This window comes from Letharia lupina (genome assembly GCF_014066315.1).
Source record: "Letharia lupina isolate WasteWater1 chromosome Unknown contig_3, whole genome shotgun sequence".
Taxonomy (NCBI): Eukaryota; Fungi; Ascomycota; class Lecanoromycetes; order Lecanorales; family Parmeliaceae; genus Letharia; species Letharia lupina.
The window spans coordinates 2,282,270-2,304,748 of NW_023502972.1; the positions used below are offsets into that span (position 1 = coordinate 2,282,270).

Below are 22,479 nucleotides of genomic sequence, written 5' to 3' on the forward strand. Positions count from 1 at the left end.
AGCTAGCTTATAGTAGTTTTATCTTTTTTAAATATATAAAAGTATTAATAATAAAGTATAGAATATATAAAGAAAGAAAATAATCTAGTTTTTATATTAATAAAGAAGTATTCTAATAGAAGTTCTATATATTTCTTAAATTTAAGTTTATTATCTATATATCTAGCGAATTAATAAGATATTTTATTAATAATTATAAGATTTAGTATAAGCGTAAGAAGCTTATATAAGAGATCTCGATTATTAAAAAATGCTTATAGTATTAAGAGATTAGCTACGTTCTCGCTTTATAATCGAAAAGAATTAAAAGATAGCGTTTATATCGTTAGAATATTATGATTTACGTTTTCTCGCAGAGTAGAAAGATACTACTTTTTTAATAATCTTATTTATACTTAATTATATAACTCGATATACTTAGATATATTTATACCCGTCTTTTATATATATAATTTAACTTAATTAATCGCTAAAGGAAGATTTTAAAATATATTAATGAGTTTTAGTAAATCTTATTTATCTTAGATATTAGATAGGGTTTAAACGAGTAAACTACTAATTACACTGTTCTTCTATTAATCGTCTGAGGCTACTCTTGAGGATACTTGCTCCTTGCACTTTATTAACTGGCTCTAGTTTTATGTCCGGTCCTAGCCGTGACGAGCAAGGGTTTGCGTGTTTCGGTTTGGCTTCTCGGAAACCTTACCGTAGGATATTGCTTCAGGTCTGCAATCTCGGGCGACTCAAACCCTAAGCGTTCGGCCAATTCAGCGAACTCGCGCAGCACTGTTGGATCTGCGTGGGTCGTCGGCCGCATCATAATCTCTCTTCTTGTAGAGGGTTTGGGACTTTTGGGCATTTGAGGGTAATGGCGCATGGCGTAGGCATATAGCTGTCGAAGACCCAAGTCCACTGGATCGACCGACTGCGCTGGGCAGGACGTAAAGCTGGACTCTGCGATCTGGAGGACAGCTCTGTCCGTTCTTTCGGTTGTATCGGAAAAGGCTCTTGCGAGCGCTGTGGACACTGTGTCCTCAGGCAAAAGCCTTGTTAACCGGGTCATACAGCCGGCCAACACCTCCAAATAGTGGACGTCCTTGAAGAAGGTGAAGATGAAAGGGACGAGACCATCCAACATCTGTAGTCTAGTCCATATTCCTGCCCGAGCTTAATCGCTGAAAGCGCTGAAGATTACCCCTCCGAGTAGTTGGCCGCATAATATCTTGGCATCTTCCGTCGAGGTCCGTGGTGCTCTCAGCTCTATCGCTTCGATTGTCTCTTGATCCACCAGGAGTATGGCGTTTATATCTCCCTGCAGAAGTGTATATTAGACATCTTTGATATGTTTTAGGTAGCGGAGGATTATTTATGGGGTAATTAGTAAACGTGATACGCAGGCAGGGTGTCCTATTTTATATTATCGCATTTCATGGCTATAATTGTGTGTAACGTGCTGATCCTTATCCCGCCTTAGAGCCTAGAAATCTTTAAAAGCGCGTTAAAAGCGGCGATTAGCTTATCGTGTCTGAAGAGTTACTTAAAATATCGATTCTTATATTAACTTAATCGACTTTATTATCGCCGTTTAAAGCGTAAATTTCGTTAAAAATAGTATTAACAAATCTTGCAGTAGATCTCGTCGTCGCTTAACTTTTTTTCGTTAATATGTTTCTTAATTAGATATATTTTTAAATTAAGATAAAGATCTAGTTAAAGTATTCGTTAGAAGAGTTATAATATAGAGTAATAATAGTTATATCTATAAGATATAGATCTATAATCTATCACTTTAATCTTAACTCCTTTATCGTCTAAATTTTATTTTATTTATAAAGATATTTTAATTAATAGTTAGCTAAAAAAACTAACTTTAAATAGTCGTCTAAGAAATATTTAATTAGTTATTCTACTATAATTTTCGAAAGTCGAATAATAGTAAGAAGAGCTTACTCTTCGATTATAATCGAGATATAATTACTAGCGTTAAGCTATAAATATTCTTCTCGAAAGATAAACTTTAATCTCTTAATATTCTTTCGATTATTTATATACGATTCGTTTAATTAAAAGAAGAGCGATTTTAGCTTAATTTAAGCGATTCTCTTATACTTAATATATTTATCTATCTTAACTCTTAACTCTATCTCTAAGACTAAAGCTCTTTTTATCTTAATAAACTTTAATAAACGAAGAATCGAAAGAAGAAAGAAATAAAATATATTAAGATGTAGAAAGTATTCTAATTTAGAGAATTATTATTAGAAGCTAGTTCTAGCCTTTAAAAGTACCTCTCTCTATTCTATTTCCTTTTACTCTCTTTTCTTTTTATCTCTAGCTAATTCTATCTAATCTAAGCTTTTAATAGCTACTTAACTATTATAAGACTTATATCTACTTTTAATATTCCTTTACTCTAATTTACTTACTCGCTATATCTAATACTCTTATTTATTCACTATATTATTTATTACGTAGTCGAATATGACCTCTTAGAATCTCAACCGCGATACTTAATTCATACTGAAAGACCTAATAGGCCTAGAGTAACCCTCTTTACTTCTAGAGTTAGATAGCTATATTATAGAAGAGTAACACCGATCGCAGAATCGCTAGGCTCTAAAGAAAAATATATCGAAAAGAAAGAGATTCCTTTCTTCGCAGATAGATAGAGCGATAGGAATATTTAGGGTCCGATCGTACGATTTTATATTAAAAGAGGCCTCTCCATGGGAAAGCTACTGGAGGATCTTCCAGCTCAAGTTCGATCGCTTTGTAACCGTTGTCGTCCGGAAAGATCCCCTCCGCAAGTGTGTCATTGTGAAAACCTTTTCGGAGCGGAGCTCTCAGGAGGATATTTAGATAATCTATAGGATTCGGCACGACAAAATCGTGAACGTCCTCGAGACCTTTCGTTTCGAGGGCTCGTTCTACGTCGTCCTCAAGCGTATAGCTATTTATCTAATGTAGATCGTTGCTTCTTCTACCTATCCCGATGAGTAGGAACTAGCCGCTATACTAGAACAGGTAGATCAAAGAGATATAAATCGAAGGAGTATATACTGACTACGATAGATACTTCGAGGTTTTGCCTACCTTGCCTCGAAAGGCCTAAAGCACGGGTTTTTAAGCTACTCGATTATTCTTCTGAGCTCGAAAGAAGACGTCAAGATCGGTTGGTCTCTATCACTATCCTCGTCATAGCCTGTGTATCGCGTGATGATGTTTCGTCCTCCAGGAGAGCGGAATTTTACTGACTTGACATGGTAGCGGATTAAGAACGCTGTCGCTTAGTCGATCCGTCAGGCAATATTGGTGTCGGAGATATCAGGGCGCTGAGTAGGATCGTGATAGAATTGATGCAGAAATATGTCAAAGAGGACGGAGCCGTCGGGATCGAGAATTTGGATCGTTGGCCTCACGACTCTGCTGCTGTGGATTCTCTGTCATTGACGACCTCCGCCAGTTCGGCGAAATACTTGATGAAAGTGAGTCGAGGTTCTATCTTTGCAATCATAAATTGACGACTTCCAGCACCGCTTGCTTCAGTGTGATTGGCGGAAGGATTGGCTCGGATGAATGGTCGATTGGGCTGGAGTCTCCGCCTATAGACTCCATAAGCCAGCAGTATAAACGGATCCCTTGATCGTCAGATTGCTGAACCTTTCCTGTAAGGATTCTGGTTTCTTTGGTCGTAGGACTCTCGATGGATTCTAAATATAACGTTGTGCTAAAAGTTGATGCTCCATTTTTGCTGCCCCTCCAAAAGTCTCAGGTACCCGCCTTCCCGTTCACGTTTTTTCCCTCTATTTCTCTTCTCTCCCTCTTCCTTCTCTTCAACGTCAGTAGTAGTGCCTTTCTATGCACCCCTTATGGATGTCCTCCAGATTTACGCCACAGCCGTTGGCGGCTTCTTCCTTCTCTTTATCCTTCTCAACTTTCTTTCATAGACGGTACGGGAGCGGATCGCTCTCTTCACGTCCAAGCACCTTATCTATTCATACTGTCTTTACCGTTATCGACTACTAGGCCCGTGGACTCGAAATGACGTCCTTATTTAACTGATCTACATTACTACCAACAGTTTATGTCTGGGATTTAGAGTATCTACACTGTCAAAAGCTGGTCTCCGAGCGGGGAACCTGTCGCTGGTTAATATGGTCCCTCTCTTCGCCGGTCCTCACCTCAGCTTTCTGGCCGACGTGCTCGGCTTTCGTTTGGACTCGTATCGCTACGTTCACTGCTCAGCAGGTCTGATGTCGTTTACACTGTCGCTATTCTATGTCCTTGTCGTCGTGATTTAGCAAATATCGTTCTCTCTAAATATATCGGAGCATCTCTACGGCACAATCGTGTGTTTATTCTCCTCGCTCACGCTGTTTGTCACTGACCCTGTATAGGCAGGATTATCGTTATGTTTACTTGTGCTACTCTCCCACCCCCTTTTGCGCAGACCCTCCTACGAAGTCTTCCTGCGGATGCACTAAGCACTGGCCGTCCTCTCTGCCTACTCAATCTGGCGTTATCTGCCGTCGGATTCGCTCTTCCCACGCATGTACATTTATATCTCCGCGGCGCTATTCCTCTCTACGTCGGTGGTCCAATGTGTCAGCATCGTGTGGCGGAATGGGACCTTCCGCCACGGTCCCGCCCGAGCCTTCGTCACTTATGCTGAGGGCTCGGTTAAGATCAGCATTAGGCTTTCTCGGCCGCTGACGATCCAAGCCGGACAATATATCAACCTGTGGATGCCTTCCGCGAGTTTCTCGTCCTTCCTGCAGAGTCATCCATTCGTGGTGACCTCCTGGTCGCCTGAAGAGCAAATTCAACTGGAACTATTTATGGAACCTCGCCGAGGGCTTACTCGGGAACTCCTATACCATGCGCAGGCCCGTGAAAGGGGGGCCAAGTTTAGCTCTCGCTGGGTCCTGTTCAGTGGACCTTATGGAATTAGTGCCCTTGTGGGCGAGTACGAAAGCATTCTTATGATTGTCATCGGTTTTGGGATGGCCGCCCTTCTGCCATATCTCTCACAAATGATCCATAGGTATCAAACTCGAAAAATTTACACACGTCGAATCCGCGTAATCTGGCAGGTACAGCGAATCGGTAAGCAAGGCCGATGCATCCATACAAATAAGACAAAGCTTACGAATGTAAAGACTGCACTCGCGATGCAACCATTACTGAACAGTGCCTTGAAGGGCGACAGTCTGGACAAGGTGATAAATGAGCGCTGATTAAGGAGGCATCGCTGATATAGCCTACAGATTCTCTCCATCTCAATCTTTTCAACCTCTTTGAAAGAGGAAGAAGTCTCTTTTGGCCGCCGTGGCATCGTTTACCGAGGCTCGGCAGACGTAACGGGTATCCTGCGAGACGAGATAGCCGTGAGGAATACAGAGAACCAGTACAGAGATATTGAAGCCGCCCAAATCGAGGCTGGACACATACGAGAGGTCACAGGGAAGCTTCAGAGGGAGAAGGGAAAGATGCTGGTGATGGGTAAGGTCTCTTGTCAGCTTGCCCGTCATAACTGACCGTGAGCAGTATCCGGAATATCAGCCCAGAGAAGGGTAGGCACGACGGCCGGATTGGTGGTCGGTGTTTATATGTAGTATAAGAAATAGTAGTCTGTAGCATAACCTATCAACATGTCGCTCCAAATACCACCTCCTTGTCAAGCCGAGGTGGTCCAAGAGGGACTGAAGAGCATGTTGGGCTGATATCTACTCGAATTTGATTGGTATCTGCTCCATTGGCTGAAATCCGCCCAATAACTTCTCAAGACCAATCAACCACTTTTATCATGAGACCGTTATCTTAAGACATCATCGGTCTGGAGACTATGGCCTACCGAAATACTGGGAATAACCCGTCTCAAGATTAATACTGTCTTCAGACAGGTTGTCTCTAGACGCATGTAGTCTTTAGACATAAGATGTCTTCAGACTAATGTTTCAAGACATGCCAGGTCTGGCGACATGTGTCCGGAGACGTAATATGTCCCAAGAAATATCAGGTCTGAAAACAGCTGTCTTCAGACGTGATTAGTCGTTGGACAATATTTGTCTTCTGACATATGTCTCAAGACATATTATGTCTTGAGACATTATTTGTCCCAAAACGCTAGTCTGAGGACGTCGCTTGTCTGGAAACACTTGTTTAAGGACACTATTTGTATGAAAACCCTGGTCCCAAGACATATACAAGAATAAATTTCAGTGCTCATATTATCAAAGATGACGCTTACCTCACGTTAAAAAGTAAAGGTTAAAACTACGTACTTCATAAGAGCAAGGCTCCGTTGTTGTTCCTAAAGTCCTATCTGAAGAGTCTATGGCGAGGCATCTCTAGCCACTAAGACCACTACAACCTAATTTACTAGGGTGCCTGTGGAAGCAGATCGAAAGGCGTCGAGGCAGAAAGACTGTAAAAGCTTTAATTAGTATTAAAAACAAACAGAGAAAGGGAAATTGACCTGATCAAAGACAGAAAGGGGGGAAGGTGCACCTCAAAGAGAAGAGTCCATTTCTGGCACCCGCCATATTTGGATATCCATAAGTCAGGTGCGAGCACTGCCGTCTCTCCGGAGATATCCATGCCGCTGGTCACTTTGCGCATGTAGGTGTTAAGGAAGAATTGAATGAAGCCCTCCATTTGTATGCTATTCGCCTGTTGCGGTTGCCCCTAACATATAGATGGAATTCTATCCTCGCCTACCACTTCGCTTTTATGACTGCGCGCATTCAGGGCGGCCAGGACGTTCCTAAGGATTGGGAGCGGACGATCAGAGTTGTAGAGATCTTCTCGTGCCCAAAGGGACTCCTGCGAGCAACAACAGGCCAAATTCTGGTTGGCCTGGCCCTAATAAACCCGCAGCATTCGGAGGCAATGGAATTTGCAGGAATTTCAATGCGAGTCGCTGTGTTCGCGAGCGATGCCCCTACACACACATCTGCAATATCTGTCAGCAAGGTCACTCTGCAGACAAGTGCCCTAAGGCCCAGAACTCAGCTGGAAATCGCTCCAATCAGTTGCCACTGGGAAATCGAGTTACCAAGGCCGACTGACTCCCAGGGCACCCACGGGTGCCTTGGTCACTGCAGTGTGTATCCGAAGGATTCCCTTACGCGCTGTACGATCTACTGGACCTGGATCTGCTCTATCAAGGACCGTTGATAGTTGATGGTTGGGATAAGTGGTTGAAAGATCACCCGGACCTCTTTTTTGCTAAGTCGATCTCGGCTATTCTTCGGAAGGGAGCCAAAATAGGATTTCGAGGCCATATTCCAGCCCATCGCAATCACATTCACAATCACCTATCAGCACGTCAAACACCGCAAATACTATCGGCGGACCTCCAAAAACAGCTCCAACAGCATCGCCTGACTGAGGTTTACCCCCAGGGAAAGCCCCAATACGTCTGTTCGCCGTTGGGATTGGTACCGAAGCACGATGGCGGTTGGAGGCGAATCCACGACCTCTCTTTTCCACACGGTCAATCAGTCAATGATGGTATCCAGGAAGATTGGGGGGCTTTAGAATATGCTACATACGATGACGCAGTAGAAGCATTATTGCTGAAAGGCCCAGGGGCCCAATTCGTCAAACGAGACCTCAAAGACGCCTTCAGGCACATATTGATCGTGAACGTATCTGACGTATTCTTATCACACTTGACACTCAGCTCCCCTCCAAAGCCTACAGCTTCGAGGATCTGCGCCCATACTCCATACTTGCCATGTCGCAACTGATCGCTTAGCCTAATCGATTTGTAGGTTCAGCGTGTCCTGCTTACCCAGGACCCTACCCTAGCTTTACGCTCTCATGGAGATGGACTTTTGAGGTTAACGACTCCTCTCACCCTAGGTCACTTGCAGTTTGCTCCTTAAGCACGTAGTACTTAAGCGTACCAGCTGCCCACTGGTTCCTACACTCCACGTACCGACATGCGCGTCTGTCCTCTCGGGGTGTACAGGCAGTTTCTTTCAAGGCCTCGACGAACTACGGCTGTCTCACTCTCCCGAGAGAGAGTGATCCACCAGGGGCCAGAGCCCATTGAAGGGGTGAGGTCCCTGGGGCCATATGTATGCGTGCTTGAGCCCTGAGCAGTCGCTACCACTGTACACCATGCCCCGCAAGTCCCCGTAGAGAGCTTGTTTCGCGTTACCTGCAGAGATCTCCCTCTACAAGCCGACCATGTCTTGCAAGAGTACCACTTTTCCGCTGCGTCCCGTAGCCCTGGCCAGGCAGTTGTAGTATTCCCACTAACCAAGCTTGCTCCCCCGGTAGTCTAGGACGATACCATATCCACCAGCTACCTTCACGCCCAGTAGCTAGCTTCGGGCCTCAGTGCGAGTGAGGTAGACTATCGATCGATCGTTCCCCTCGCTGCTTGGCCCGCGCCGGAGCCTCCACAATCCCAGAGTATACGGCAAGCCCAAGGGTGTCCTGTCGCGTTGATAGAACGATATTACTTCCACTGAGTTGATAAGCTCAGCTTCGGGCCTGAGTACGAGTCAGGTAAACAACGCGTCGGATGGTTTTCGTAACCAGGTTCCCTTATAGGCGTTGCTTTGAGACGAGCCCAAAGCAACATGAGATCTCTTGGCTCTGCTGAATACCGTGATAGCAACAGGTTGGTAGCCGGCAGCACGTACAGCTGGATCTCGTCGCCGGCCATGAAGGAGAAAGTAGAATACATGTTTGTGCGTTTGCCAAGCCACTAGTATCACAGGGCTGTTTGCCACATTTTCCAACATAGATCACAGCGGCAACAGTACGTCCCAATAAAATTAGCTTTCGCATTCAGATCCCTTAAAACCTAACGTCCTCATTACGCCTATAGATATGGCAAATCAAATAAACGTACTTTTGAATAGATGGATAGAATCCATTTTGTTGTTCAAGCAAAGTGGTGAAGTGGCTCACTTGCAAGATACAATCCAATATGGGCAGAACGCCTTCTCACAAGTTTCGCTGGAATCACCTCATCATCTCACTTTCCTCATCATCTTAGGTGAACTGTTCGAAGGTCTTTATTATCAAATATACGACCTTAATCATCTCACGCAGGCAATCGAGTACAGTCAAGAAGCTGTCGATCTGACACCGAGGGGGAATCCTGATCGAGCTAGTCTGCTCAACAATCTCAGCACTCTTCTCAGTACGCGGTACGAAAGAGAAGGCAAGCAAGAAGACCTCACGCAGGCAATCGAGTACAGTCAAGAAGCATGTAAATGCTTGAACAGCCCCCCATCATTGCGTCTTCGTGGTTGTCAGATTGCTGTAAACCTATTGACCATATCTCAAAGATGGCCCGAAGCACAAAGCCTATTGGAGAACGGCTTTAAACTTCTACCATTCTTGATCTCGCCTCTGAACTCAAAGCTTGATCAGGAATATATGATGAAATCGATTTCTGGACTGGCCGCAACAGGCTGTGCAGTTTCGCTGCAATGCAACAATGATGGCTATGATGCCCTCGAAATCCTAGAATCAGGTCGAGGGGCCATCAATCGGCTGACAATCAATTCAAGAAATGACCTCTCAACTCTATATGAGTCCTATCCACGCTTGGCAAAGCGATTTGAAAATCTCAGAGTTCTGGGTAATGCTCCGTCCGAATCCAGGGAAAGCGCCGGGAACACTATCCCTGCAAGGAGCACTCTGGTCTCTGAGTTGAGTGAATTGATATCAGAAATCCGCACGAAAGAGGGATTTGAAAACTTCCAAAACTTCTTCTTCGAAGGACCAGCTTCTTGACACTGCCGCAAAAAAGACCAGAGTTCTTTTGAATACTACTCATTTCCGTACAGACGCTGTTATCATTGATGGCAACGGAGACGTCCAGACTCTACCCCTAGATCAGTCAGTTTTCCAAAATTCATCTAAGTACTATGGCAAACTGCAAAATAGGTTTGGGTACAACAATCATGGAGATTGGGCAAAATCGAATACGGACATGCGAAACTTCTTGGAATGGTTATGGGACCAAGTAGTTGGACCGGTTTTAGACGCATTAAAGTTGAAGCCATTGAAGATTCTCTACGATTACGATCCACTAGTTAACAAGACCAAGGCAGATCACCTCTCCAATCTAAGAAACACCACTGGTCCTAGATGTCCCAATTCAGACCAGCTGGTGATCCTCCAAGAATTAATGAAGCAACAGCCCAACATTACAAGCTCTGCAAATTCTACCGAATCTCCTAGGGCTCAATTCAGAACTCGGAAACCAGCTAATGCCCCTAAGTTTCCACGAATTTATTGGATTGGTGTTGGCTATATGGGTGCTTTCCCTTTTCATGCCGCTGGGTATGGATCCCGATACCTACGGAAAAATACCATGAGCTGCGTAATATCCTCCTACGCTTCAACGCTCACAGTCCTAGCATTTGCAGGACGGAAGCAGACAACGCTTCAACCCAGCGCTTCGAAGCTGCTTTTGGTCACAATGCCGAAGACACCAAATGAATCCGATCTTCCAGGAGTAGCCAAGGAGGCCCAAATTATTCAAGAAGCTGCAAAGATTCTCGCGACTGTCGAATTACGTGAGTTAGCTCCCGTACAGGTGGTCCTGGACGATTTACCACTTTTCAATGCCGTCCACTTTGCATGCCATGGCTACGCAGACCCAAACAGTCCATTTCGGGGTGGCTTACTCTTGTGTGGGGATGAACCTGAAAAGATTTTCGCTGAGAACACCCAGAACAGCATACTCACGGTCGAGTCTATCAGCTCGGTCAATACGGAGAACTCGCACCTTGCTTTCCTATCTGCCTGCTGTACTGCAGAAAATGCGTCTTCACTACTCATGGATGAAGGAATCCACCTAGCTAGCGGTTTCCAGCTCTCTGGCTTTCCTCACGTGATCGATTCTTTGTGGGAAGCTGATGATGAGCTTTCTGTGACCATAGCGGAGAAGTTCTATCAGATAACTTTTGCTCGGAGCAATCTTACTGGACACAACAAGATAGCCTATGCACTTCATGACGCGGTTCTAGCCGCACGCCGAAGTTGCGATGACCCTTTGTCCTGGGCTACAACGGTGCATTTTGGACCTTGATGAATAGCAGTACATGAAAAGAAAGAATTAAAAAAGCTATGATGAATTCGAAACTGATTCATGATGACTTTGCTTAGAGTCCAGTCGTCTACTTTGCCCGCCAAACATAAGTAGTCTCGGTGCTTGTCTCTTGCATTCTACTGATGCGGTCGACACTGTTCGATCATATTCTTCTTGGAGCCATTGGCCCTGATACGTCTTGAGCGCTTGCTTTCTCAGCCGCAGCTATATCTCCCCGATCTTTTTGCGCTCATCCCATTCCTCAGACGACAATGCTACTAGCCTGCCCCGAAGCGCTGTCATTTCTTGGCTATCTTCAAGGTCAGCGAATACTTGGGCCGGCAATTTCCGAGGCAAATCGGCATTTCGGTGACGGGCAGCACTGCGCAGATACTCGATCGATTTCGCGTTAGTAGTTCCTCTCAAGAAAAGGGCCTGACCATCAATACTGGATATCCGTGATTTATATTTTTGCTCATACATCTTTTGAGATTTGTGACCGAGGGCTTGTGAAAGCTCCGTGGTCGTGACATGTGCTAGTATCGGCATATTAGCAAGGTTCATTCAAAGAGACCTAAGCAATTCGAGGATCACACTCACGCTGTACACGATTGTCGAAGCCTCGGCGCAAGGTATGGATTGCAATAGAGCCCTTTTCATATCCGGCAGTTTCCGTTAGGCTGTTCAACAAACGATTCATTGAGTGGGTGTTCCAGGCAGGGGAATCTCTACCCATCGCCCAGTCCTTATCGAACGATCGAAAGACCGGGATATCCATAAATGCAACGTTCCATTGAAACTCAAATTGTTTTTGGCGCCCGAAGGTCGAACCTTCCAGAATTGGACTAGGGATAAGATACTTCGAAAAGCATTTTCTGCGAATGCGAGAGCAACCGAAAAACATCTTCTTAGCCACAATTAGATACAAAGATGAGTCACTGACCTCGTATTTCAAGCATCTGCCAGAACCCTTATAGTAGTAGCCGCTCTCGATAAAAGTGCCAGCGTGAGCACCTGAGTACGCATGCAGTAGGAGAAAGAGTGTCAATTGAACCCGCATTCGTTCCTGCTTGAAAGAACAACCATTTTTGCGCCACAGAGTTGCAGTCAGATTGTCTAAATCGGTCTCTAAGACCTCGTACTTCTCCTTTGGTTGTTTTCTTACACCAAACTTTTGCGGTAAGCCATCGCGGATGTACTGCGTTGAAAACCTGCATTCGTTTTGCGTGGCCGTTGGTCACTGGTACAATCGTAGGAACGGCCATCCGGTAAGTAGATAGAGACTGTGACAGGATTTTCGGGTTACTGATCTGGCTGCAGTTTGCAATAGGTGAATGCGGTATGCCGATGCAGCTCGCTCGCTGTCCGGAATGCGGAGCACCTGTCGGTGGACAAAGTCATACAGTAGCTGAGGGGTTTAATCGTGCGAAAGATATGGAAGGCTGAGATGTTGTCGGAGGTAGCAATCTGAGATCCACGTTGAGCTTTGATCTGGACAAAATTCATTGTGTTCTCACCAGACGGAGGATGACGAAATGATGGGACCAGTTCCTATACCGAACTCATATGAGGAGGCGATCAACGATCCCATGTATGGACGCCATTTGCTAGAAGCTGCCAAGAACGAGACATATCTTGCACGGGAGCGACGGCGTTGTATTCTTTTTGGATCTGATACATAAGCTCCCGCTCTCGCGCTTTGATCTTGCGATCTATAGCTCATTTGGCCTCCTTATACTGATACCTAGCTGGTTTTGGGATAATTTGTTATGGCAGTGGCTTACTTCTTGTATTCTTCGAGAGTTTAATCGAAGAATAGAGTAATCTATTATTTCTTTACCGCTTAATCGAACTAGTAAGAAAAATATTAATCTTATATAGTTTAAGCGCTTCGTAAGATATAATAAATTAAATCTTAAGAATCTAAGAGCTATAAGTTTTATCTAAATCTTTTAAAATTATCTTCTAATTATATATTAGTATTTAGAATTTGAAATCGTTATTTTTTTAATCGAATGATTATTAAATTAATCGAGTTCTAGAAAACGAGCTAAAATTGAAAGAGAATTGGATATTTTCTCGAAGATAAAGAAATTCTCTATATATAATTCTATCTTCGAGTAATATCTTATTAATTATAATATTTATCTTTATAGATATAATTATAATAATAATAATAGCTCTATATATTTAAATAATTAAGAGAAAATAAATAAGAGGCTAGCGTAGCTACGGCTTTCTCTTTTACTATTATATTTTTCTTATAAAGCGTTTTAGAAGTTTAAAAAAATAAATATATAGGCTTTAATTAAAAATATTATAATAAATAAGATATTCTCGATTATTATTAGTACCGCCGATATTCCTTTATAGAAGAATCTTCTCTTTAAAAATCTTAAATATTTAATTAATAACTTTATTATTAAGACTAAGCCAGATTTCTATAATAAAAGTTATCTCGCGGAATTTAAAAAGTAGATCTAAAAAGAGCTAGGGCTCTATATTGTATTATTAATAAATATTACTATATTATATTTATCTAATTTCTTTATAAAGATAAAAGATCTAAAGAAGATTATAGACGTATATAAGCTATAAGCTTTATATAACTATACTTTAAATACTTAAGAGATATATAAGTTATAATTATATATCGATTAGGAGATATTATTTAATAATAATATATATATAATTATATTAATCTATTATTATAGTAGCCTTCTTACTATATATATAACCTATTCTAATATATTCGAAAGTTCTATAAATTCTATTAAATATCGTATAATCTAGCTTAGGTTATTCGCTATAATTAATACTTTAAATATCTTTCGATAAGGAGTTAGTGTATTAAGAAATATTAAGAACTAGATAAAAGAGAAATAGGAAGAGTTTATAACTACGGCGAATGATAAGGCGCTAGATCCGAGATAATCAAGCTTGATTTTATCTACAGATAGCTTCGTGTCGTCATCAAATGAGGTTACTTACCCAGAATCTGAGATATCAGCTGACGAGCTTGCCTTGGACGTTGGTACGTTTCGGGTCAGCAGAGCTGAAATGTCGTAAGGAAGCCTGGCAATTTTAAGCAGTGTAATAACCTGTGATGTGATGATCGGACGTAGCAAAGATTAGATATCCTTGAGCGTATATATTCACCTTGGTCTGCAGATAACACACAAGGTCGATATGAGGCTGCTAGCACCCGCCTTTCTGTTGCTCTGGATCTAGAAAGAAACACGCTGGGAGTAGAACATCCAGACACGCTGACCAGCATAGCCAATCTGGCATCAACGTACTGGAATCAAGGACGGTGGGATGAGGCCGAGAAGCTGGAGGTGCAAGTGATGGAGACGAGAAAGAGAGTGCTGAAAGAAGAGCATCCATCCACGCTGACCAGCATGGTCAATCTGGCAGCAACGTATCGGAATCAGGGACGGTAGGATGAGGCGATCGAGTTGATTCAAGTTGTCGTTAATCTTCGTACAAAGACTATTGGGCCAAATCATCCAGATACGCTTGGTGCAGTTGATTTATTGGATGAGTGGTCAAGGACTTGAAATTATTTTTACTTATTGTATCTAACTTGGTCAATACGGCTTCAATTTCAAAAATTCTGAAAGGCTTATAAATCGTATTCTACGCTTTATAATTTGGCTTATTACATTTTTTATCAAAACGTTGTGGAAAAACCGAGTGCATATCCCAGGGAAGTGCATTTCTGGGTGGACCCTTCTAGTGCCCGATTTCCATGTAGATCTCCCGTGGAGGCGATCGTTAGGGTTATTGCTCATATCGCACGCACTCTCACCAAGCAAAAACGGCTTGCCGCGAATTTCTTATTTTATAAATATTATTAGAACGCGCGCTAAGAGATATTAACTCAAGGTAAGCGAGGGTTCTTCTCTGCCTCAATCGGGGAGGATGGTTGCGGTTCAGGTACAAAGAATGTCTAAGATCATGGAGGGGGGCAGTCAGAAATTGAACGGCGCCACATGCGAAGCTCATTCATGATTCGTGCGATTGGACATATGTGCAAAGACATACTACTCCCTTGTTTATCCTATTCAAAGACCATGTCAAGATATACGGGACCTTGATGGCAATGAAACAATTTGCGATTATGGCTTCGATAATTTTATAGTTCGCGGTGGCCTAGAAAAAAGACATTGGGTCATAGCCGCTTAAGAGATCTTTCCTCAAGGCTACAAGATCTTCCGGGGTGTCTTAGTCGCACCTCCTCGTTCCGGAAAAGACAAAATGCAGTGAGCATGCAGAGTACAGTAAGGGGGCGTAATACGCTGGTTTCTGCAGGGATTAGACGGGAGGACGAGGTAACTCAGCCGAGTGGCGTTATTCGTATGGCTCAGAAGCTTGGCAGCCAGGCAGCACAACGATGTTGATACTGACACCAAGATTGCCGTCGGAAAGGCAAGCAGATAGACCTTGCCATATCCAACTACAAGGAAAGCATCATGGTTATATTGCGGAGAAGAATCGCAAGAGGAGATAAATTCCGCTACAGCAAAATTGACCCGTCGACTCGTGAAATTCGCGTCGTATGGATTCAGCCGAATCTTGAAAATGGATTGACAAAATGCCAGTTAAAGCATGTTGAGGTTGATTCGCAGCATGCATGCCTATCTTACATGTGGGGCTCCACGAAGAAAGTCAAGCAGATCCGCGTCAACAACCAACGCTTTTATGTTCATGGTAGCCGGCCAGGGCAATCGCCAAGGCCAAATACCCGAGTTCTCTCACGATTCCATCGACTTCTCTTCACATCCGGCCCTTCCTTCGTAAGCTTCGCGTACCGCCGGAGCAGCTCTGTTGCTTCCGAGGGTTCCATCTCCGCCACTTCCACCGCGTCCAGCGTTGTCATCTCCTTAGCTGTTAAGCTCCGCGAGGTAATAACAACATATACTCCAGGCGCGTCGGGCATGAAATAGCCCAGGTCGATATAGGCTTTATCTCGGTTGTTGTCGATGGTATCCGCACTGTCCAGAACCACCAGCCATCGCCCCTCACGATCGTGGAATCAGCGCTTAACCGCAGGCACCGCATCTTCCACCTTCACCATCTCATAGCCTACATCAATCTGGCGACTGTAAAGGAGTCGGTAGATTTGAATATAGTCGCGCTCGATCGACTCCTTGGATCCAGCTTCGATCCAAAATACAGCTGTATAGTCCCGTCGATATTCGCGGATGTAGATCAGCACCAGCTGCGACTTTCCCGCTCCACCGAGCCCCCACACCACTAGGATCCGCACGTCTTCCACCCCGTTATTCTTGAGGTCGTGCAACTGCTCTTTAACCTTTTGGTGCAATCGCGGTCGCGAGACGTAGTTGGGGATTGGTTGGAGGGACGAGTTGGCGTAATGGCCCTTATACGAGCTAGGGGCGACTTGGGCAGCAGTCGTGGGATCTGAGCATTATCAGCTTGTGTTCTGTCCGTATTGGTGATCCAGATGGTTCCGTGCGTTAGCCGAGCGATGATGGAGCGATGGTGGGCCTCAGCGCCATTGCTACGCCCGCGTTTCGTGCTAAATATAGGCCAAAACTGCCATCAAGGTGCAGAAGAGCGGCTACGTGGGGCTAAATTCTGGTGGAAATCTATTTGGTCGCCTCACTTGAGCAAGGCATATATTCTTAGGTCGATTGGTCCCAAGCAAGGAATATTGCATAAGTTTTGTTGGCGGTCGATCATGAGAGGCTGTTTTGGGGAGCGTGAAAACAGACGGATCGAGAGAGCAGATCGGATGTTGAGGCTATCTGTGTCGGGAAAACTAAATACCAGCTTCTTACCTTGCCTCAGAATCGGCACCTTCCGCCAATTTTGGTACCTCTGCCATTTTCAGGGTTGTTCTGGAGAACTTGTGGTCCCGTGTAACCCAGATTTCCGAAAGCGGCCTCTAGAGAAGGAAGTGGCGAAATACGCGATAGAACATAGCGCGATTTTTGGATTGTAGTTTCGATGGTTGAGGTATGGCGTAGATACCAGATTTTGTTGAGATCATGCAGTTCCTATGTACGCTCGCTCAGGTCCTCTTTCAAATGTAGACGAACAGCAGGTACTCTGACGTTCTGACATCCTGCTTGCGATATGCTTGGCAAGCTTACGGAAAATTGCCCTGGCAGCGCTGGATCCTCTCCAGTTGATCCACCCCCACGCATGTACGACCTTAAGCATTAGGTAGCTCCCATGATCCGAACTCCATTAGGATCATGGAACACACTTAGATATCTCGACTGCTGCCTCCAACTCATGGAAGTCGAAGTCAGCTTTGGGGGAAGGGACTATATGATGGGGAGGGCTTCTGGCTCATGAGACAATACATTTCCCTTGTCATACACCTCGAAAGTACTGCACTGCTCTTGCCGGCCACGACCTCATCCGAGTTCCAGACACAAAGTCATTCTTCGACCAAGACACCATGCCTGATTATTCACCTGAGTGTTCCCCATCCTCTTGTACATCCCAGGCTGGGATGTCATCCTGCAAGTCGCCAGTGCTCAGGAAGTCAAGAAACTCGTGATCGATCGGTTGAGAGCTTTGCATTGTGGCTGCGGAGCCCTTGGGACGTTTGGAGGGGTTCAGAGCGCAGGTCTGGCATTCTTTAAGTAGGCGTATAACGTCCGACCGCAGAATGCCGTAGTATGAGCTGCTAATATCTTTCCATGTAGCATCCCACCCACCATGTCTATTGCTTTCGTGTACAAATTCCACAACATCTGCGATCGCGTCCTCAGTGACTACCGTACGATCCTTTTCTTCATCCTTCTTTGCGACTGCGAACAGGTTTTGCGTCTTCTCATCCCATGTGAAGGTCTTCCAGATATAATGCCGTCGGCTGAACTCTTTCCGACGGAGCGAATCAACAGACAGTTCGTCATATTCTACACGAATGTAGACTGTTTAGCAAGCAACGAAGGAAGTGGTGGGCCGAGGAAAGAAGAAAGGCGGAAGGTGGGGTGATTACTTATAGGGACATGCTAATAAAACCACGCTATGCTTCGATGGCGGCGGATTTCATGAGGAGCATTGGGCTTATTGGGCAATTTCAAGCCCTCGATAAGCACTAACAACAAGAATTTACTAGGGTGTGTGGTCAAAAAACAGGATACGGTGTCGACGAGAGGACCCCTGCGTTGTAGGGTGTACACCCTCTCAAGGTTATAATATAGGAAGGCGCAGTGTCTCACAAAATCTTGTAACGCTACTTGTTCTGGAAAGACTCGAGCCCTATTATTTCTAACGCTGTTGTTAACGACTCCTTTAACTTTTATCGACTTTTAGGATTATGCTTATTAAAGTCTCGAGGAAATAGATTTACTAGTAAAGAGTATAATTCTTTCTATAATCGAGTCAGCGCGAGATAAATAGATTTGTTAAGTCCGTATATATAATCTCTATAATCGTGAAAGGCTATTAATCGTAATTGGTCGATTAATATATATAATACCTACCGTTCTTACGGATAATTAGGTTAAAGTCTACGTGATATAATCGTGCCAGCTGATCTACCTTTTTCATAAGGTTCGATTTCCTTCTGGTGAATTATTGCGTCTTCGCTTTTGCCGCGTTAGGCATAATAAAATCTATTAGTTAAGAAGGTAATTGAATGAAAATAACCTTTCCTTCACCTGAGCGGAATTCGTGGTTATATGTTGTGTTGTCGATTTAAGCATCCTGCTTCTATAGAATCTACTCGCCTATTCTGAAGACCCCTAATCGACTAAACTAGACCTCTTATTCGATAGGTCCTTTATCTTTAAGTTATACGGAATTTTATAACTGATGTAATTAAAGTCTTTAGATAGTAGACTAATAGATAACGAGTATAAGGCTTTCTAATAGCTCGAGTTAGCTTATATCTCGATATATCGAATTTATATATACGATTTCTATTATATTAGAAGACTATTATTTACGATTAGTCGATCGATAGATATAATATCTTTTATTTCTATAAATAATTAAAGTAATATCTATGTAATATAATCGCGCTAGCTGATCTACGTTTTTCATTAGATTTAATTTTCTTCTAGTAAACTATTACGCTTTTGCTTTTGCTATATAAGATATTTTCTATCCTTTTTACTAATTTAACGTCCTTCGTAGAGAATAGGACGGGGAATATTTTAGAGACGAAGGGACTCTTAGTCTTGCTTATCTTTTTCTTCCGTAAGTATAGCGTAGAAGTCGAATAATTTCCTTTAAGTATCTTTCTACACTTAGCGTATACTCGTACTCTTATTCCTTATCTTTAAGAGCCTTAAAGATATTTTATATATATTTACTAATATAGATAATATTTTAAAAAAACGATTTTCGTTAAAATATTTTAAACTATTTACTATTTTATATACTTCTTTTCTCTCGCTATATATCGATTTTAAGTCTATATAAGATCGTTATAGCTATTAATAATAGCGATTAAAAATACTATTTCATATTATATGCTTTATTACTTTGATTAAGCGTATATAAATATATCTCTTTTATTTTAATATACTTACTTCGACTAGTGTTAAGTAATTTTAAGTTGTTAAGAATATAAAGCGTTGAAGGGTGGTTACGGCTCTATATCTTCTCGTATCTATTTAGTGCCCGCTGGTACATCTTCTCCGCCTCAGCCATCTTGCCCTGATTCTTATAGAGGTTGCCCAAGTTGTTGACGGTGTCGAGTGTGGATGTATGCTCAGGACCCCATGCTTTCTCGTATCCCTCCAGTGCCCGCTGGTACATCTTCTCGGCCTCAGCCATCTTGCCCTGGCGCTTATAGAGGATGCCCAAGTTGTGGAAAGCATGATCAATGTCTTGGTCCTCGGTTGCACTAGATGCTTTGACGGTGAAGAGTTGTTGTGTATATCGATTTGCATGAGGGAGCAAGCGCTGCTGCATCAGCCAATACTCTGGCTCCGTTATAAGCCTTAGCTTCTTCGCGACTATCCCTTCTCTAGACCGATAAACCTTCAAATCTTACCAGCCTTTCTCTTCTTAAGCATCGAAGAATAGTGCAGTAAGTATACTATAGTAGTCGGGTGCTTCTCTTCGAGTGTCTTTCTATATCCAGCGTATGCTCAATAATAAAACACTTCCGCATCCTTATATCGTTTCTTTTGGTACAGTAAATAAGCAAGATAGTAAACGCTCGTTAGCGTATTAGGATGTTTCTTGCCTAGTACCGTCTTAGATAACGCCAGTGCTTATCGATGTATCTCTTCGGCCTCTTTATATTTGCCTTGGCTGCTCAACACCAAGGCCAGATTGTACATGCTCGTCAGCGTAGATCGATGCTTCTTGCCTTCGAGAACCGACGGTGGGCTCGACTCACGCCGCACGGAAGGAAGAATCTGAAGGGACTTCTTCGTCGCCGGGAGCTGACCGCTGCGTTCGATGTGTTACTAAACATTCCCGGCCCGTGGGGTGGAATAAAGATCAGCACCTTGCATAAGATAATGGCAATGAAATATGACGAGGTAAGTAAGCGTGGGAGGGGTATTATAGCCGACTTACGCTTGAGTGATAGAAGATTCTATATTACCTCGATTATATCGGGAATGTCTAGCTCGAGCTCCTTTATGCAAATCAGGTCGCGCTGTAAAAGATAAATGAAATTACGATAACCACATTGGAGCTTATAGTCCTACGAGCCTCGACTGTGCTTATTTTATCTTCTGGGCTTTGAATTTAAAGGAACTCGATAGGCGGCCCGTAAGGCTCGCATCATAGACGTCAGATTCTAGACTAGCAACCACCGATATACTTAATTATCTATTATTTGATAACGATTAGAGTCTTAAGAACTCAGTGGTTTTTAAGAGTTTGCATTAAACTGTTTCTTATAAGAGTTCTCGATTCATTATTTAGCGTTATAGAAAAACTACTTATATATTTATTTAACTGCGCCTTTATATATATTTATAAAGATCTATAACTCTCGACGCTATTAGTCGATTAATAGCTAAGGGCGAAGTAGATAATATATAGAATTATTTCATACGTTCGTTAGAATCGTACATTATTAACTATAAAGTATTCGTCTTCTTAAGTATATTAATTTTATAAAATAAAAAGATATAGCGAATAGTAGTAGTATTTTAAAACTTATTAGATAATTTTAATATCTATAATTTTAAGAATATAAACTCCTTCTAGAAATAAAATAGTGACTAACGATTATCGATCCTTATCTATATATACTAGTCTTTCTTATTTATCTCCTCGCTACGCTTAATATTTTATCTTAAACTCTTATAGTATTTTCTATATATTTTCTAACTCGTATTTAAATAGCTATATCTTCTTTTAGTACATCTTATATTTATAACTCTTTTCTCTTTATCTCTTATTAATAATTCTTATAATCTTCTACTTCTCTTTATTTAATATTAAATTTCTATAATTCTAAGATTACTTAAAAAGAGATAAGATAATAATAATAGCGTAAGAGAGATAAATAATTATTATTATTTTGCGATTATCTTTATAAATAGTTTATTTAACTCGATTATAGAATAGTATAATATTAGAAGAGATAGAGCGATTAAAGAGAGAGATAGTAGATTCGATAGTAGGTTTAGTAATACTAGAACTTAAGTAATTATATATCTTTAACTATTTTCTTAGATAGAAGCTTTAAAGATTTATAATATTAATTTTAGACTTAACGCTTATCGCCTTAATAGAAGCGTTAATTTCGCTAGTCTTTTTATCGTTATTTTTTATTATAAGAGAATTATTTGAAAGACGTTAGAAGAAATCTTAAATGCTAATTAGAAATGTATTAAATAATATATCTTAACTATTATTAACTTTATTAAATCGACTTAAGCTTATTATTTTCTTATATTACTAAAATTTTCGCGAAAAGAAAGATTATCTAAAGATAGGCTTAGGCTATAATTGGATCTATACGAAATTAAGATCGCTTAAGTTATTATTAATATCTATTCTAACGAATAGCATCTAGAAATATACTATTACGTTAAGCTGTTAAGTCGAAGTAATAAAAAGATAGTAAAAGAGTAGCTTTATACGTCTATAGTTAATTTAAAGAATCGATAAGTTCTAGCTAGTAATAACGCCTTCGCGTACTTTAACTATCGCTATTAATAGATCTTATAGTTTAATAAATTAGAAAAGATCTTATAGCTATATTTCTACTTTTTTAGATTTAAAGTCTAGATCTTATTATTTTTATCGCGTTTGAGATCTCTATAGGCGATAAATATACGCCATTCATAGCTTTTAACCTTTATCGACACTCGGTAAAACTTCGATTTAATTAATCGAAACTAGCGTTTCTAGAACTCTTAGCGTAGATTTCCAGTTATTTAATATTTCGCTAATTAAGATATTAGCTCTATTAATAGATAATTATAGTAATTTAATATAAAATATAT

The 22,479-nt window shown here is 42.0% G+C and overlaps 7 protein-coding genes across 7 annotated transcripts; 2 read left to right on the plus strand and 5 right to left on the minus strand.

The window, feature by feature from the left end:
• Positions 1-575: 575 nt before the first annotated feature.
• On the minus strand, positions 576-1,138 carry HO133_007476 (uncharacterized protein; the record flags this gene model as incomplete). The annotated part of the gene is made up of 2 exons (XM_037298367.1): positions 576-626; positions 707-1,138. 2 exons carry the CDS (start codon positions 1,136-1,138, stop codon positions 576-578), a joined length of 483 nt encoding a protein of 160 aa, XP_037157002.1.
• Positions 1,139-4,550: 3,412 nt separating this feature from the next.
• Positions 4,551-5,615, plus strand: HO133_007477 (uncharacterized protein; the record flags this gene model as incomplete). The annotated part of the gene is made up of 3 exons (XM_037298368.1): positions 4,551-5,219; positions 5,268-5,502; positions 5,548-5,615. The coding sequence occupies 3 exons, from the start codon at positions 4,551-4,553 to the stop codon at positions 5,613-5,615; spliced, it is 972 nt and encodes a 323-aa protein (XP_037157003.1).
• Positions 5,616-8,850: 3,235 nt separating this feature from the next.
• HO133_007478 (uncharacterized protein) lies at positions 8,851-11,068 on the plus strand (the record flags this gene model as incomplete). The annotated part of the gene is made up of 2 exons (XM_037298369.1): positions 8,851-9,672; positions 9,701-11,068. 2 exons carry the CDS (start codon positions 8,851-8,853, stop codon positions 11,066-11,068), a joined length of 2,190 nt encoding a protein of 729 aa, XP_037157004.1.
• Positions 11,069-11,293: 225 nt separating this feature from the next.
• On the minus strand, positions 11,294-11,768 carry HO133_007479 (uncharacterized protein; the record flags this gene model as incomplete). Its single annotated transcript, XM_037298370.1, has 2 exons — positions 11,294-11,604; positions 11,669-11,768. The coding sequence occupies 2 exons, from the start codon at positions 11,766-11,768 to the stop codon at positions 11,294-11,296; spliced, it is 411 nt and encodes a 136-aa protein (XP_037157005.1).
• A 4,338-nt stretch (positions 11,769-16,106) lies between these two features.
• HO133_007480 (uncharacterized protein) lies at positions 16,107-16,922 on the minus strand (the record flags this gene model as incomplete). The annotated part of the gene is made up of 2 exons (XM_037298371.1): positions 16,107-16,495; positions 16,895-16,922. 2 exons carry the CDS (start codon positions 16,920-16,922, stop codon positions 16,107-16,109), a joined length of 417 nt encoding a protein of 138 aa, XP_037157006.1.
• Positions 16,923-17,512: 590 nt separating this feature from the next.
• On the minus strand, positions 17,513-18,604 carry HO133_007481 (uncharacterized protein; the record flags this gene model as incomplete). Its single annotated transcript, XM_037298372.1, has 2 exons — positions 17,513-17,967; positions 18,538-18,604. The coding sequence occupies 2 exons, from the start codon at positions 18,602-18,604 to the stop codon at positions 17,513-17,515; spliced, it is 522 nt and encodes a 173-aa protein (XP_037157007.1).
• A 1,050-nt stretch (positions 18,605-19,654) lies between these two features.
• HO133_007482 (uncharacterized protein) lies at positions 19,655-20,079 on the minus strand (the record flags this gene model as incomplete). The annotated part of the gene is made up of 2 exons (XM_037298373.1): positions 19,655-19,986; positions 20,058-20,079. The coding sequence occupies 2 exons, from the start codon at positions 20,077-20,079 to the stop codon at positions 19,655-19,657; spliced, it is 354 nt and encodes a 117-aa protein (XP_037157008.1).
• Positions 20,080-22,479: the final 2,400 nt, after the last annotated feature.